Source organism: Colias eurytheme, chromosome 26, assembly GCF_061535395.1.
Source record: "Colias eurytheme isolate Ceu_HAF_F1 chromosome 26, ilColEury1 Martin Lab GWU primary, whole genome shotgun sequence".
NCBI classification, from domain to species: domain Eukaryota; kingdom Metazoa; phylum Arthropoda; class Insecta; order Lepidoptera; family Pieridae; genus Colias; species Colias eurytheme.
This window is the reverse complement of record NC_143005.1, coordinates 2268417-2282231: the sequence shown is the minus strand read 5'-3', so window position 1 is coordinate 2282231 and position 13815 is coordinate 2268417. Positions and strand designations below refer to the sequence as shown.

At 34.4% G+C, this 13815-nt stretch overlaps 1 protein-coding gene across 1 annotated transcript; it reads left to right on the top strand.

The window, feature by feature from the left end:
• The first annotated feature begins 1010 nt into the window (after positions 1-1010).
• LOC149897061 (uncharacterized) lies at positions 1011-12717 on the top strand. The gene is made up of 12 exons (XM_090116707.1): positions 1011-1224; positions 1414-1790; positions 2721-2822; positions 3278-3412; positions 5460-5528; positions 6041-6171; positions 6590-6734; positions 7202-7345; positions 8719-8877; positions 9740-9862; positions 10700-10783; positions 11313-12717. The coding sequence occupies exons 1-12, from the start codon at positions 1145-1147 to the stop codon at positions 11426-11428; spliced, it is 1665 nt and encodes a 554-aa protein (XP_089972833.1). The 5' UTR covers positions 1011-1144; the 3' UTR covers positions 11429-12717.
• Positions 12718-13815: the final 1098 nt, after the last annotated feature.

Here is a 13815-nt window from a genome sequence, read left to right as displayed (position 1 = left end):
AAATTTATTGGATACAAATACTTGCTGCCAACTTTTACGGTTCACCTACTACAAACCTTTAAAAAAATCATTAAAAACAAATACTTTGCGGAATTGAGCAGTGGGATCTTAAGGCTATAAATAAGTGTAATTGAAAATAACAAATATTCTAAATACTGCCATCTAGTAGTGAGTATATGTACTGCAAAAATCCTGTTACACAGAACTACGTATTTAGTTAGGAACGTGTTCATAAGATGGCGCTTTTATCAAAACAATTTCATGCACTTGCCCAACAGCATGCCATACACGTTAGACTTAAAAAAATAATAGACTAAGTAGTAGAACAGTGAGTACCTACCTGATGATCCATGATAATACGATTTATAGAAAATAAAACACATTCTTCATTTCCCATATCTTATGTTGTCATCTAATCAACAGAAACTCCAGAATAATTAATGATTTCTGCCTTACTTGTGTAACCTGATTTTATTGCAAGATTTCCCGTAGGCAGCTTTTTGTACAACTGTTCCTTTGTCTTCTGTGATGGACGTATGTATATTTTTTTGTCTGGTGAAGGATAATGCAGGGGATGCCAAGTTAATTCTAACATTGTTGGTGTTGTTTTGTAAACTGCCTTACACGAACGAATTAAACAACCACCGTTTGCTAAGAAATTCATGATGATAAAAATATTGTTCAAATCCAAAGAGTATAATATTATATTATGTTCAAATCCTTCAAACTTGAAATATTTTTAACTGACATTGGATTGAAATTTGAAGGTAAGATGAAATATTTTTTTATTGCAAGTTTTCACAACTGACTTTTTTATCACATAGAAGACGATTGTGTTTAAAAAAATAATTATAAAAGTAATATGCCTGTAGGTAAATTATTTTTTAAATTGTAATAAACAAGTAATAAACATATTTTGCTAGGTATTTTTATAATGTTTTTGCAGCTGGCAACTGGCAAAAATTTGTGACCGTTTGACGACTTTGACAGATGAGTGAGAATGATAGCGGGTATTGCACCTTGTCGAAGCTAAAAAGTTTAGAAAAATGTTGATATGATTTTTATTTCATTAGAATAATTACTTATTTAATCGTTTAATAGAAAGTGTTTTACTATTAGTGCCTAAAAACTATAACTTGTGAAAATGTCGTTTTCATTCGGTACACCGTCAAGTGCTCCCGCAACCACTGGTTTATCTGGTGGTTTTAATTTTGGAGCAAACAAGTAAGTTCTAAAAAAAGTAACTATTTCAAATTTAGAATTTAGCATTTGCCTAAAAAGTTTTATAACTCTACATAACCTCTTTTCTGCAAACTTATTGATAGTCTTTTGGATTTTGTCAATAGAAAGTCAATGTCATGTTTGTTGCTGTACCTCTATGCATGTATTTCAATAAATTTGTGACTATTTCAGACCAGCAACTCCCGGTTTCGGGTTAGGAGCTACATCGCAGCCTACAACTGGTTTGTTTGGCACGCCTGCGACATCGGCGCCTGCGTTTGGCACTACTACACCCGCTTTCGGGTCGTCGTTTGGCGCGACATCAACTGCCCCTACGTTTGGGGCAAGTGCTACACCAGCATTTGGAGCCACAGCGACACCAGCTTTCGGCGCCACTTCAGCGGCCCCTGCTTTCGGGGCAACATCTACCGCCCCTGCTTTTGGCGCGGCATCAACTGCCCCGACTTTTGGAGCAAGTTCGACACCTGCGTTTGGGGCAACATCAACTGCTCCAGCATTTGGAACAGCAGCTCCCACATTCGGTGCTAGCTCTGCAGCACCTGCATTTGGTATGTTGTTTATGTTATTATGTTTAAAGTTACTAATTTTGAATAATAAACAATACTGTTGCTTTTTTTACACAGTACACAGAGATCTTACAATTTTAACAGTAATATGCAATATCCATACTATTACATTTATCACTACATAGTATAAAACAATGTCACTTCTTGCTGTCTGTCTGTGTTGTCCATATGTATGCTTAGATCTTTAAAGCTACTCAACAAATTTTGATGTGGCTTTCAAAGAAGCTATTAGTTATTTGTTAAGTTTTAAACAAAGCCTGTTAAACAACAGATGGAAAGTACTACTAGTACACTACGTAATTTACTAGCTTTCCGCCCGCAGCTTTGCCCGTTTTGTCTAAAACATAATAAACTAGCTTTCCGCCCGCGGCTTCGCCCACGTTTTCAAAGAAAAACCCGTTCCCGTAGGATTTCCGGGATAAAACCTATCCTATGTCCTTTCTCAAGTATCAAAGTATCTCTATACCAAATTTCATGCAAATTGGTTCAGTAGTTAAGGCGTGATTGAGTAACAGACAGACAGACAGAGTTACTTTCGCATTTATAATATTAGTATGGATTATATACTAAACCTAAACCTAACCTAAACCTTCCTCTTGAATCACTCTATCTATTAAAAAAAACCGCATCAAAATCTGTTGCGTACTTTTAAAGATTTAAGCATACATAGGGACAGAGAAAGCAACCTTTATACTATGTAGTGATAATAAAGTCACAGTCCCAGTCTACCCGTTCCTATGTATGCTTAAATCTTCAAAAATATGCTACACTTTTTCATGCATTTTTTATAGATAAGAGTGATTCTCAAGGAAGGTTTAAGAATATATAATTTGTCATATTTTACATAAAGCTCGTACATTAATAAATAAATCATTGTAATTGGGTATAAAACACTAGTACATTTTATCATAGGTACAACAACCCCAGCATTTGGTGCGGGAAATACATCATTTGGAACTGGATTAGGCACAGGAGGCCTGAACTTTGGAGCTACTACCACTACAGCTTCTACAGGTAATTTGTTATTAACTGGATCAATGATAAATATGAAGTTTTTAATTCACTTGCCTGTGGTTTCAAAGTATTTCTATAAATTATGTGTCACACTGCTATATATATATCACTGCTATGTTTAATCAAAATCCGAAAAATAAGTTGATATTAAGTTTTTAAATAACATAAAAGATTACAATGAAAAATACACACATGTATTAAACATTATTTACTTTGCAGTAAATTATACATTGAAACGGCAATTTTAATCAGGATTTTACACAGAACAATTTTATTATTATTAGAAGCTTCTACAAATTCCTAAATTTACTATGTATATACATAGTTAAAATTATTTTTAATATAACACCTTAGGAGTTTTATTTGTTAGATTAACATTGAAAGAAAATAATTTTGCCCTTCAAAGTTCACTAATATGTAAATGTGTTAAACAACACACAAACATTTAATTCCAGGATTATCATTTGGTACGACCACAACTACTAGTGCAGGGTTGGGAGGGCTCGGTGGTTTTGGGTTTGGTGCCGCAACCACAGCTCAGTCTGGTTTGGGACTATTTGCGTCTACTACCACTACTAGCAGCAGTTTTGGTGAGTTAGTATAAACTAACATATTAAAAGGTAAAATAATAAAATGAAACAAAGTCGCTGTCACTGTGCGCCTGTCCCTATGTACGCTTAAAACTTATATGCTACGCTTAAAAGTATACAACAAATTAGATGGGGTCTTTTTTAATCGATAGAGTGATTTGAGAGGAAGGTTTTAGTATATAATTGAGGTTTAAGACATAGCGGGGGAAGCAGCGGGCAGAAAGCTAGTTATACCTATTAATACATTAATTTGTAATTACATATTAGTGACTATCTTATTCATTGTAAGTCCATTGAAGTATGAAATTGACCAGGTACATGTTCCAAAGGCGTTTTAAATTAAGACGATACATTCAATGAATTTATACTGTTAATATGATAGTTTTGTTAACTTCAATTTTATGCCTTGCAATTACAAGGTGTTAGGAGTAAATTATAAATTTTATTTAATTAGTTCAAGTTTATTGTGAACAATTTGACCCTATTGAAGGTTATGTTATGCACATTTTTGATGTGTTTAATGGCCATTTTTACTTTATAATCTATTTTTCTGATTATCATATTACACATTAATTACTAAGATTTAATTATTTTCAGTGCAATGAATCCTAATTCCTCGTTTCCTTACATACCCATAACACAGACGTTTCAAATGCTACCACAAGTAAATGCATTTAGCCCAATCTTACATAATCAAAATATAGACGCAAGTTATACTTTGAAATCGGCAAGAAGGGATTGCTATCCTGTGATAACTCCTACGTGTGAGTCTTACTTCCAAATAATTAAATTAAGAAAAAACCAAATCTGATTTTTTTAATACATTAAAAGTAGTTGTTAGCGAATAAGATATTTGAATTTAAGAAAAAAGATGAATCTCTCATTGAAATATAATTTTTTTGCAGTTTTTGTGTACTTTCTTTTTACTTAGTAAATAAAATGTACTGACATACTAATAACATAGCTCAATGATTGTTATTCTTGAAACTATATATTTGCAGGTAAAAAAATAGAAACAATTAATGAATTTCAAGGCGAAAATTTATCAATAACAGGTACAGATAATACGAATTTAATACAAATATTGATAGGTTATTAATTTTTAAAATATTCATAGAATGTAATTAGACTTATAAATAAAAAAGAGCGTATGTGCCGAGCACACCTGTCAGAAGTGAAACTTCTTTCTCTAGAATCAAAGTGACGTGACGTGACGTTATTGCCATGACGCGACCTTAAAATTTAACTCTCAGCGCGCCTTAAGAAGTTTCACTTCAATATAGTATACTGTTAATATTTACAAGTGCATTTAGTGGTGGTATATAAAACCTCAATCCTTTACCAAACCTAATATCCTGTTACCTGGTAGTTTCAAACTCAAACTCAAACTCAAACATTCATTTATTCAATTAGACTACTATTTAGTAGCACTTTCGAATCGTCATTCGCGTATTTTTAACATTTACCACCAATTCGGAAAGCAGTATCTATGGAGAAGAATCGGCAAGAAACTCCATAGTTGCTCTTTTAAAATAATGTCAATAAATTTACATAATATGTAACTTATATCTAACTACATAATATGCCAAAGAACTGTCCTGTGGTTTTTACGCGACAACCCTCCATGGGTCTTTATCATCCATATATTCCTGAATACTGTAGTATGCTCTCTGAACTAGTACATTTTTTATGTAAGTTTTAAATTTAGAACTACTAAACTCTTTAATATTGTGAGGAATTCTATTGTGAGGAATTGTGAGGAATTATATTATATATCTTTAATTATATTCTAATCTAATATATTATTTAATCCTGTTTTATATTTGATTTAGAAAGAAATATTATGTCAATAATTCCTTATATATAAAAACATCTCATATCTTTATATCCTACAAAATCGACCCATTTTGTTGTATATGTACATGTCTTTTTCCTGTTTGTAATGACGATAACGACAATAAAGCGTCGTTATTAATTTGTTCATTCATTCGTTCCTTTATTCGTTCATTCATTCGTTCATTCATTCGTTCATTACCTACTTTTACAGCTACACCGAGTTTGGGATTGGGTGGATCGGTGCCCACGAGTGGTGCAACTGGTGCTGCTGATGGAAAGAGTGAGTTTTTTGTTAAATTACAAACACACACACTCACTCTACTTCAATTTTACCACCTCTCACTCACACACACAAAAGTACACACACACAGAAAGGGGCCCCGGAATCACAGACACAATAGAAAATCTATTGTGTCGTGGACCGATCGGGCCGTTCGGGGCTCAATGGGTTAAATTACAAACACACACTCGCTCGTCTTCAATTTTACCACCTTAAACTGACGCATTCTCACTCACACACACAAAAGTACACACACACAGAAAGGGGACCCTATTACTTTTGTTCTGTTGCCGCTGTAACAACAAATACTAAAAATAATAATAAAGGAAAACTTTTTTTGCTCAATATTGAATATATTTGTTGTGAAAACACGATTTTATGCAAGTTTTTGCTCGTTATTGACGACATCTATTTTCAAATGAAGGAATAATTAATTATTTATGCAAAAATACAAAAACGCTTCAGGCTATATTTTATGTACCACGGGTTTTATAATTTGTTTGTGTTTCTAGGTGAACCTCCGAAACAGACTAAACTGCCAAATGAAATAGGTACTACAGTGGAATCCTTCAAGGAGTTTGTTAAAAAGCAAAAATCTCTAAGCTCCGACATCATGAGGGTTTCCATTAAGCCATTACAGAAGGTATGTATCAAATAGCATGTAAATAAACAAATAATACTATTTTATAAATAAATAAATATTCAGGGCTATTTTCACACACGGCACGACCTGATCCCATACTAAGCTTTCGCTTGTGTTATGGAAACCAGATGGCTGAAATTGATATTTTTGGTTTTATGGCATTCAAATGCTTTATAAATATAAATTTATAAAGATTAAATTCGATTGCTCTGCCGGGTCACGAGTGGCTGAGTTGGTCAGGCATCCGCCCCGGAATGGCGCGAAAGGATGCGGTTTCGAGTCCCGCCTCGTGATCGATTTTTTTCTATTCTTTATAAATTTATAACCAGATGGCTGATAAACATACATATGTATGTCACTGTCATCTGGTTGAATCTAAACTAAACTAAACTTTATAAATAAATCATTACGTTTGCAGGTGAGCCGCGAAGCAGAGTGCACGCTCCGCGCAGCCCTATCCCTATGCGGGGAGACTGCGCGCTGCAGGGCGCAGTCCCGCCGGCTGCGAGCGTGTGCCGCCGGAGCCCTGGCCGCGGCCGAGACTGCGGCTAGGGAGCCCCTCGGTATGGACATCACTACAAACTACATATAAAACTTATCTATACTAATATTATAAAGTTGAAGAGTTTGTTGGTTTGAACGCGCTAATCTCAGGAACGATCGGTCCGATTTGAAAAAATCTTTCGGTGTTGGATAGCGCATTTTCATAGCGCATTGATTTCTACTTTTATTTTTGTTTGTTATACATTTTTTTTCCTTATTGGCATTTCTTGTATACTCTTTGGAAGAGGGCGCTGACTCCTGACATACAGGTTTTACCTAGTTTGGGAGTCAGAGACTTCAATATTTCAAAATGTAAAATCTTTTGTCAATAAAGAATTTTTATTTATCGAGGAAGTCTATAGGCTATATATCATCACGCTAAGACCAACAAGAGTGGACCACTGTGGGTAAAACTGCGGTTTTAAAAAGCACAGAACAAAAAGCTAGTTTTTAATACATATATATGTTTATTATTATGTTGTTACAGGCTCAGAACTTGAGGGTATAACGCCGCCGACATATGTGAAGGAACTTATTTCTGAATTAGAGCAGCAAATTATAACGTTTCGCCGGCAAATGGACGTCGCTGATAAGCAAATGCAATCCTCGCCTAAACTGCTCACTGAACAAGGTATGTATTGTACAAGAAATTATTTGGTTGATTATGTACTGTTAAAAAAAAGACGGGTTTCACTCCGGGAGTGCCGGCAGAAGTGAAAACTTGATTATTAACGTTGAGCATGTTTGATATTTTGGAATGGTATCCGTCTTACGCTTTTTCGATCAGGTCACGTGTCCTGACGCGAGTTTAAGATTGTATACCCATTACAGAAAAAGTGCTCAACGCCGCTAAAGAAGTTTTCACTTCAAAAATAAAAATTCTGTCTCTGTTTATATGCTATGTCATAGATTGTCACTCTCCAAAGTCCTCGGTTTATTCGGTCGTTTCATATTATACATTCGTTCTTCATTATAGTTATAGGATATTTACAACAAACTCGTTTCATTTATCAATAACTTTTTAAGGAGAATTTTGAATTTTGGTCACTTAAGTTTTTTTAAAGTTGATAAAAATATTTAAATGTTATAATAACACTTTTGTGCCAAAAGAGGTGAACAATTCTTTCGTTTTTATTAAAAAGATTGTGATATTCTCATCAGAATGAACAAGTTTTGCTAAGATGTCCTTCCTATATTATATTATTAATATAAAGGAATGACGTCTTAGCAAAACTCTTAAGAGCCCAGCTACACTATTATGACATATAATATACAGGGTTACTTGTAAAACACCAGCAACCTCGCAGGACAAAATAGCTAACATCATAAATAACCAATAATAATTTTTGTATGAAAATAAAATTTGTTAGATTTTATTTTCCTACAAAAATAAATATACATTTAATTTTACGTTTGAATATTATACACTACGCGCATCCCAAAAATTACATAAACAAGAAGCGAACGAGAGTCGTCCTTTCGATAATGAATAGAACATAGACTTACAAATGTTAGGAGAGTACAAAAAAAGCTTAAAAAAACCATTTTAAAATAATTAATTGCGTTATGCCAATAGTCGTAGAACAAATGTTACTTATAATGTTAGCTATCTTGTCCTGCGAAGATGTGGGTGTTTTACAAGAAACCCTGTATATTATTTGTCATAATGTAGCTGGGTTAGTATAGTTTCACATTATATTACCTTTATATTGACGACGTGGTTGGCGCAGTGGTAAAGTAACTGCCTACTGAGCCGACGGTCCCGGGTTCGATCCCCGGTCAGGACAAATATTTGTGTGATGAACTGAATTATTAGTTCTTGGGTCTGGGTGTTATTATCTATATATGAATTTATTAAATATTATATTTATCGTCTCCTAGTACCCACAACACAAGCCTTAATTGAGCTTACTGTGGGACTAGGTCGATTTGTGTAATAATGTCCTTTAATATTTATTTATTTATTTATTATTTTTTAAAATTCATAATAAAATACACTTTCAGAATTAACACTCGGTATACGTCGAATGCACGAGTCGTTAGTCGCTTTGGCTGGTCGATTGCAAGCGGTGCATTCACAAGTGGAAGCCCAAAAGGAACAGTACTTGAATTTGAGGAAATACGTACTAAAGGACCCAACAAATGTCTTCGAGACACAGTCTGGTAAGATTTTTGACGTGACAACGTCTTATAATTCGATAGAGCCGGCTGCACGCCCGAAAAAACATGACTCATGCGGCGTTACCTCGCTCTGAGGCGTTCCATGTAAGGCTTGAAGTGCAAGCGAGAGCGCGGAACGAGCGACAAAGAAGCACAAGGACGTTGTCACGTTCAACTATCGTCAGTAAACCGACTTTACAGACAACCAATTTTTTTTTAATTATTTATTCTTCACTAGCGGTCCGGCCCTGGTTTCGCCCGTGGTATATGTTATAATAGTTTGTCTTACACTTTGATGGCAAAATATAGAAGAGAGGTAGGTGCAGGTAGCAGGTGAAATACATAGGAAAAAGCTGCAATCACCTAATTTTTCAACCTATAAAGCTGAAGAATTTGTTTGTTTATTTGAACGCGCTAATCTCAGGAACTACTGGTCCGATTTAAAAAAATATTTCTATGTTAGATAGCCCATTTCGAGGAAAGCTATAGCACTGCAATGCATGTTAAACCGCGGGGCACAGCTAGAATTTTTTTATGACGAAACAACATAAAGTACAAATGTATATAAAACTAGCTGTTTCCTGCGGTTTCACCCGCATTGCTCCACTCCTGTTGCCCGTAGCGTGATGATTATAGCCTATTAGCCTTCCTCGATAAATGGGCTTTCTAACACTGAAAGAATTTTTCAAATCGGACCAGTAGTTCCCGAGATTAGCGCGTTCAAACAAACAAACTCTTCAGCTTTATAATTAGATTAAAATTTGGTAATTTATTTTTGTAGCCTGTTTATGTGAGAATGGTCTTAAATGTATCGTTTTCTAAAATTGGTTTATAGTGCACAAGTAAATTGTTTGATGTTTTCTAGCAAACGCAAGTCTAGATCAAATACTACGAGACGCTGAGGGCACAAGAAAGAAGACGAAATCTGGTAACTTTAGCGAGCTCGGTCTGAGCAGTGCCGTGCTTTCTGACCCTCGCGCTGCTTTAGGTAAGAATTTAATACATATGTATGTATAATAGATTACAAAAGAATAGAATTTTATCTATTTACTAGCTTACCGCCCGCGGCTTCCCCCGCGCCCGCTTTGTCTAAAACTTAAGAAATTATATAATGTAAGGTTAATACTATGTAGTGATTTCAGTCTTTATTGCCAATTTTACAAGTTTAATTATTATTTGATAAAAAAACTTAAGTAAAGTTAAAGCTTGGATGCATGTAGCCGCACGTAATATTTAACTCCGTTTTGTTTTTATTTTTGTTAACGTATTGTTACTAAATTCTATGTACGCTTTGGTATTATTACTGTAAGTACAAAGAATAATTCTGTTTCAATAAATAAATAAATAAAATAAATAAGTTTGTATAGAATTTAAAACGCGTATGTGTAATAGAATAGTATAAAAATTATTTATTTGCATTTACAGTAAAGAATAAATAAATAAAAAATACATATGAAAAATTTACCACGAAAAGGCGTATGTATCAATTCTTCATCATCATTATTCATTTCCAATCAAAAGTTTTATTGGTGAAAATAGATGATACAATATTTCTTTTAAATAGCAATTACATATAATTGTATAATAGTGTAATGTTTTTATGCAGGTGATATTGTAATGAAACTCAATTGACTGTAACAGCATTTATTGTATAAAAAAGCCACGAACACAACACAATTTATATACTAGTTACTATTTCTAACCTACCTTATGGCCTTATACTTAACATATTAACTTATACACTGCAAATAGTAGGCGTAATTATTTATTTTTTAATTATAATGACATCCACAATTTTACAAATTATTATAAATATTGCCCACAGGAAATATACAACATTTGGCTGGACCAACTCCGTTCACTTACCTCGGCAGCACACTGTCTACATTCCCCGTTGCGGAGACACCCGGTATGTACTATATTATGTATTCACTAGCTTTCCGCCCGTGGCTTCGCCTGCGTTTTCGAAGAAAAACCCGTAATTCCCGTTCCCGAGGAATTTCCGGGATAAAACCTATCTTATGTGTTGATCCAAGTTACATTTTAGATTTCATTATAATCGGTTAAGCAGTATTTGCGTGAAAGAGTAACAAACATACATCCATTCTCACAAATATTCCTTATATTTATCCTACTTATATTATAAATGTTAAAGTTTGTGAGGATAGATGTGTATCTGTATGTGTATGTTCGTTACTCACACGAAAAAACTACTGAACCGAAATGAAATTTATCACATTTAAAGAGGGTAACTTGGATTGACACATAGGATAGGTTTTATCCCGGAAATCCCACGGGAACTATGCTGGTTTTTCTTTGAAGCCGCGGGCGGAAAGCTAGTAATATTACATATTAGAAAATAACCTGCGTTAAAAATCTATATAGTATTTAAATGCTAAATTTTCGCAACAATTTCATCAATCACTTAATTATTACAGGTTCGAACTGGCAACCCACACCGCAGACGAACGTCAATACATCAATGAATACGACCTTTGGGCAAACTGATGCCTTTCAACTACAGAAGCCTCCGGGAAAACGCGGGAAGCAATGATATTGGCGACCCTAGCTGGGCCGAATACACCGGCCCAAGTAACTGGCCCCAGTAAATGGCCCGAGTAACTGGCCCCAGTAACTGGCCCAAGTAGGTCCCAGCGGTTGGCGCTAGTATGGCACACGAGTAAATAGTGTATAGAGACAAAGCTTCCTAAAAAAAGACGGGTTGCACTGGGGGAGTGCCGGCAGAAGTGAAAACTTGATTATTAACGTTCAGCATGTTTGATATTTTGGAATGGTATCCGTCTTACGCATGGAATATAAGGGCTAAAAAAAAAATCCGTCTTACGCTTTTTCGATCAGGTCACGTGTCCTGACGCGAGTTTAAGATTTTATACCCAACGCCGCTAAAGAAGTTTTCACTTCAAAAATTGGTTGTCTGTAAAGTCGGTTTACTGACGATAGTTGAACGTGACAACGTCCTTGTGCTTCTTTGTCGCTCGTTCCGCGCTCTCGCTCGCACTTCAAGCCTTACATGGAACGCCTCAGAGCGAGGTAACGCCGCATGAGTCATGTTTTTTCGTGCGTGCAGCCGTCTCTATCGAATTATAAGACGTTGTCATGTCAATATGTGACTCACGTTCGTGTATTTTATTTTACTCTTTAATACAACTAAACAGTATTTGATACTAGAATATACAAAAATAAAAGCAAGAAGCAATTAAGTATATTTGGCGACCTTATCACTTAGTAATGATCTCTTCCAGGCAATCAGGGCAGAAGGTAATCAGCTCAATTAAGTATTAAGGTTGGCCAAAAAAAAAAAAATGAGAAATAATAATAAATATATATAAAATATAAATAAAAAATATAAAAGTTAAAACACATAATAAATTACTAGCGGTCCGCTCCGGCTTCGCCCGTGGTACATATTTCGCAATAAAAGGTAGCCTATGTTCTTTCTCAGGGTCTAAAGATTGTCTGTGCTAAATTTTATCAAAATCGGTCCAGTAGTTCATGCGTGAAAACTATACATACATACATAATTACACTTAACCTTTCCTCTTTATAATATTAGTATAGATATACTGTACATAAACATATTATATGTGTAGTAGCGGAACCGATTAACGCGGGGTTGTATGAAGCATTGTCTCTGTATATTATTTACTCGTGTGCTTCTAGTGTCATACGGGCCAGTTATTAGTGCAAGATGTTCAGTGCTAGTGCCAGTGACAAGTGCCAAGTGCCAGTTATGTGTTTGTGACCAGTGTTTATTGATGGGCGGACTGTTGTGTGTTAAAAGGTTAGTGCTGATTTACTGGTAATAGTACTGGTGCCAGCAATATTTGTATAGTACAGTTACAACAATAATACAGTTGATATGGTCGAACAAAATATTGTACTATTTTATAATGCGCATACTGGACTGTATGTGGTAAACTTCAAACTTGTGAAGTTCAAATACTTAAGTTCTTATCTGTTTGATTAATAATATTGTACTGCATTTTCATAGTGTACAAAATCTAAAGGTAATTAGTCAATTGAGACATTGTTTCTGTATCGCCTTTATCAATAAAGAAAATTAGAAAGAAATATGTTTGAGATATTAACATCTCAGTCAATGTAAGTATGTATTTGTTTATTGGAATAGGTAAAAATCATTATATTTTAATTTTTAATTTAATCTAAACAAAAACGTCTCGATTCAAGTGTTCAACTTCAAATATGAAGCCAAGTGGGAACTAATATTTTATTATATTAAATATGTATTGTTAGGATCAGCGCAGATATGGCGAATCGCAGCGCAGTGCATTTTAAATTGTCAAACTATTATCGACATTGTCCTCATCGAAATAACGTGCAAAAAAGCGCAGCGCTACTTTTCGTGTGACGCTTTGATGATCCCCGAAATAAATTGTTGTTATTTGATTTTGAATTTTATTTTAATGAGAACAATGTCGATAAATGTTTGACAATTAAAAATGCGCTGCGTTGCGCTTTGCCATATTTACGCTGGCCCTAATAGTTCATTATTCAACTTTTTTATGAATGTTTTAGAAAAGCACATGACGTCTATACATTTTAAACGAAACGTCTTAACATTCTGTAGACTGAAATAGCAACAGATACAACTGTTTTAGGTGCATATGCTTTTTTATAATATCATAATGTATTTTAAATATTAAATTACTCTTTGTACATACATTATGAAATAGTTAATCAGTATGTACTCTAATAATACTTCTTTCTTGGATGCATTTAATTACTTTTATATGTATGTATATTAACAGCAGGTTAAAAATACTTCAATGTATAATATGTACGGTGTAATATTTTTGAATACAAATATTTTTAGTAATATGGATGGTATCTTTTCTATCACTTTAAATACTTGTCATATTGGTTGTGTTTGCTGCTAGGATATACATCAGTTTAGCGGGT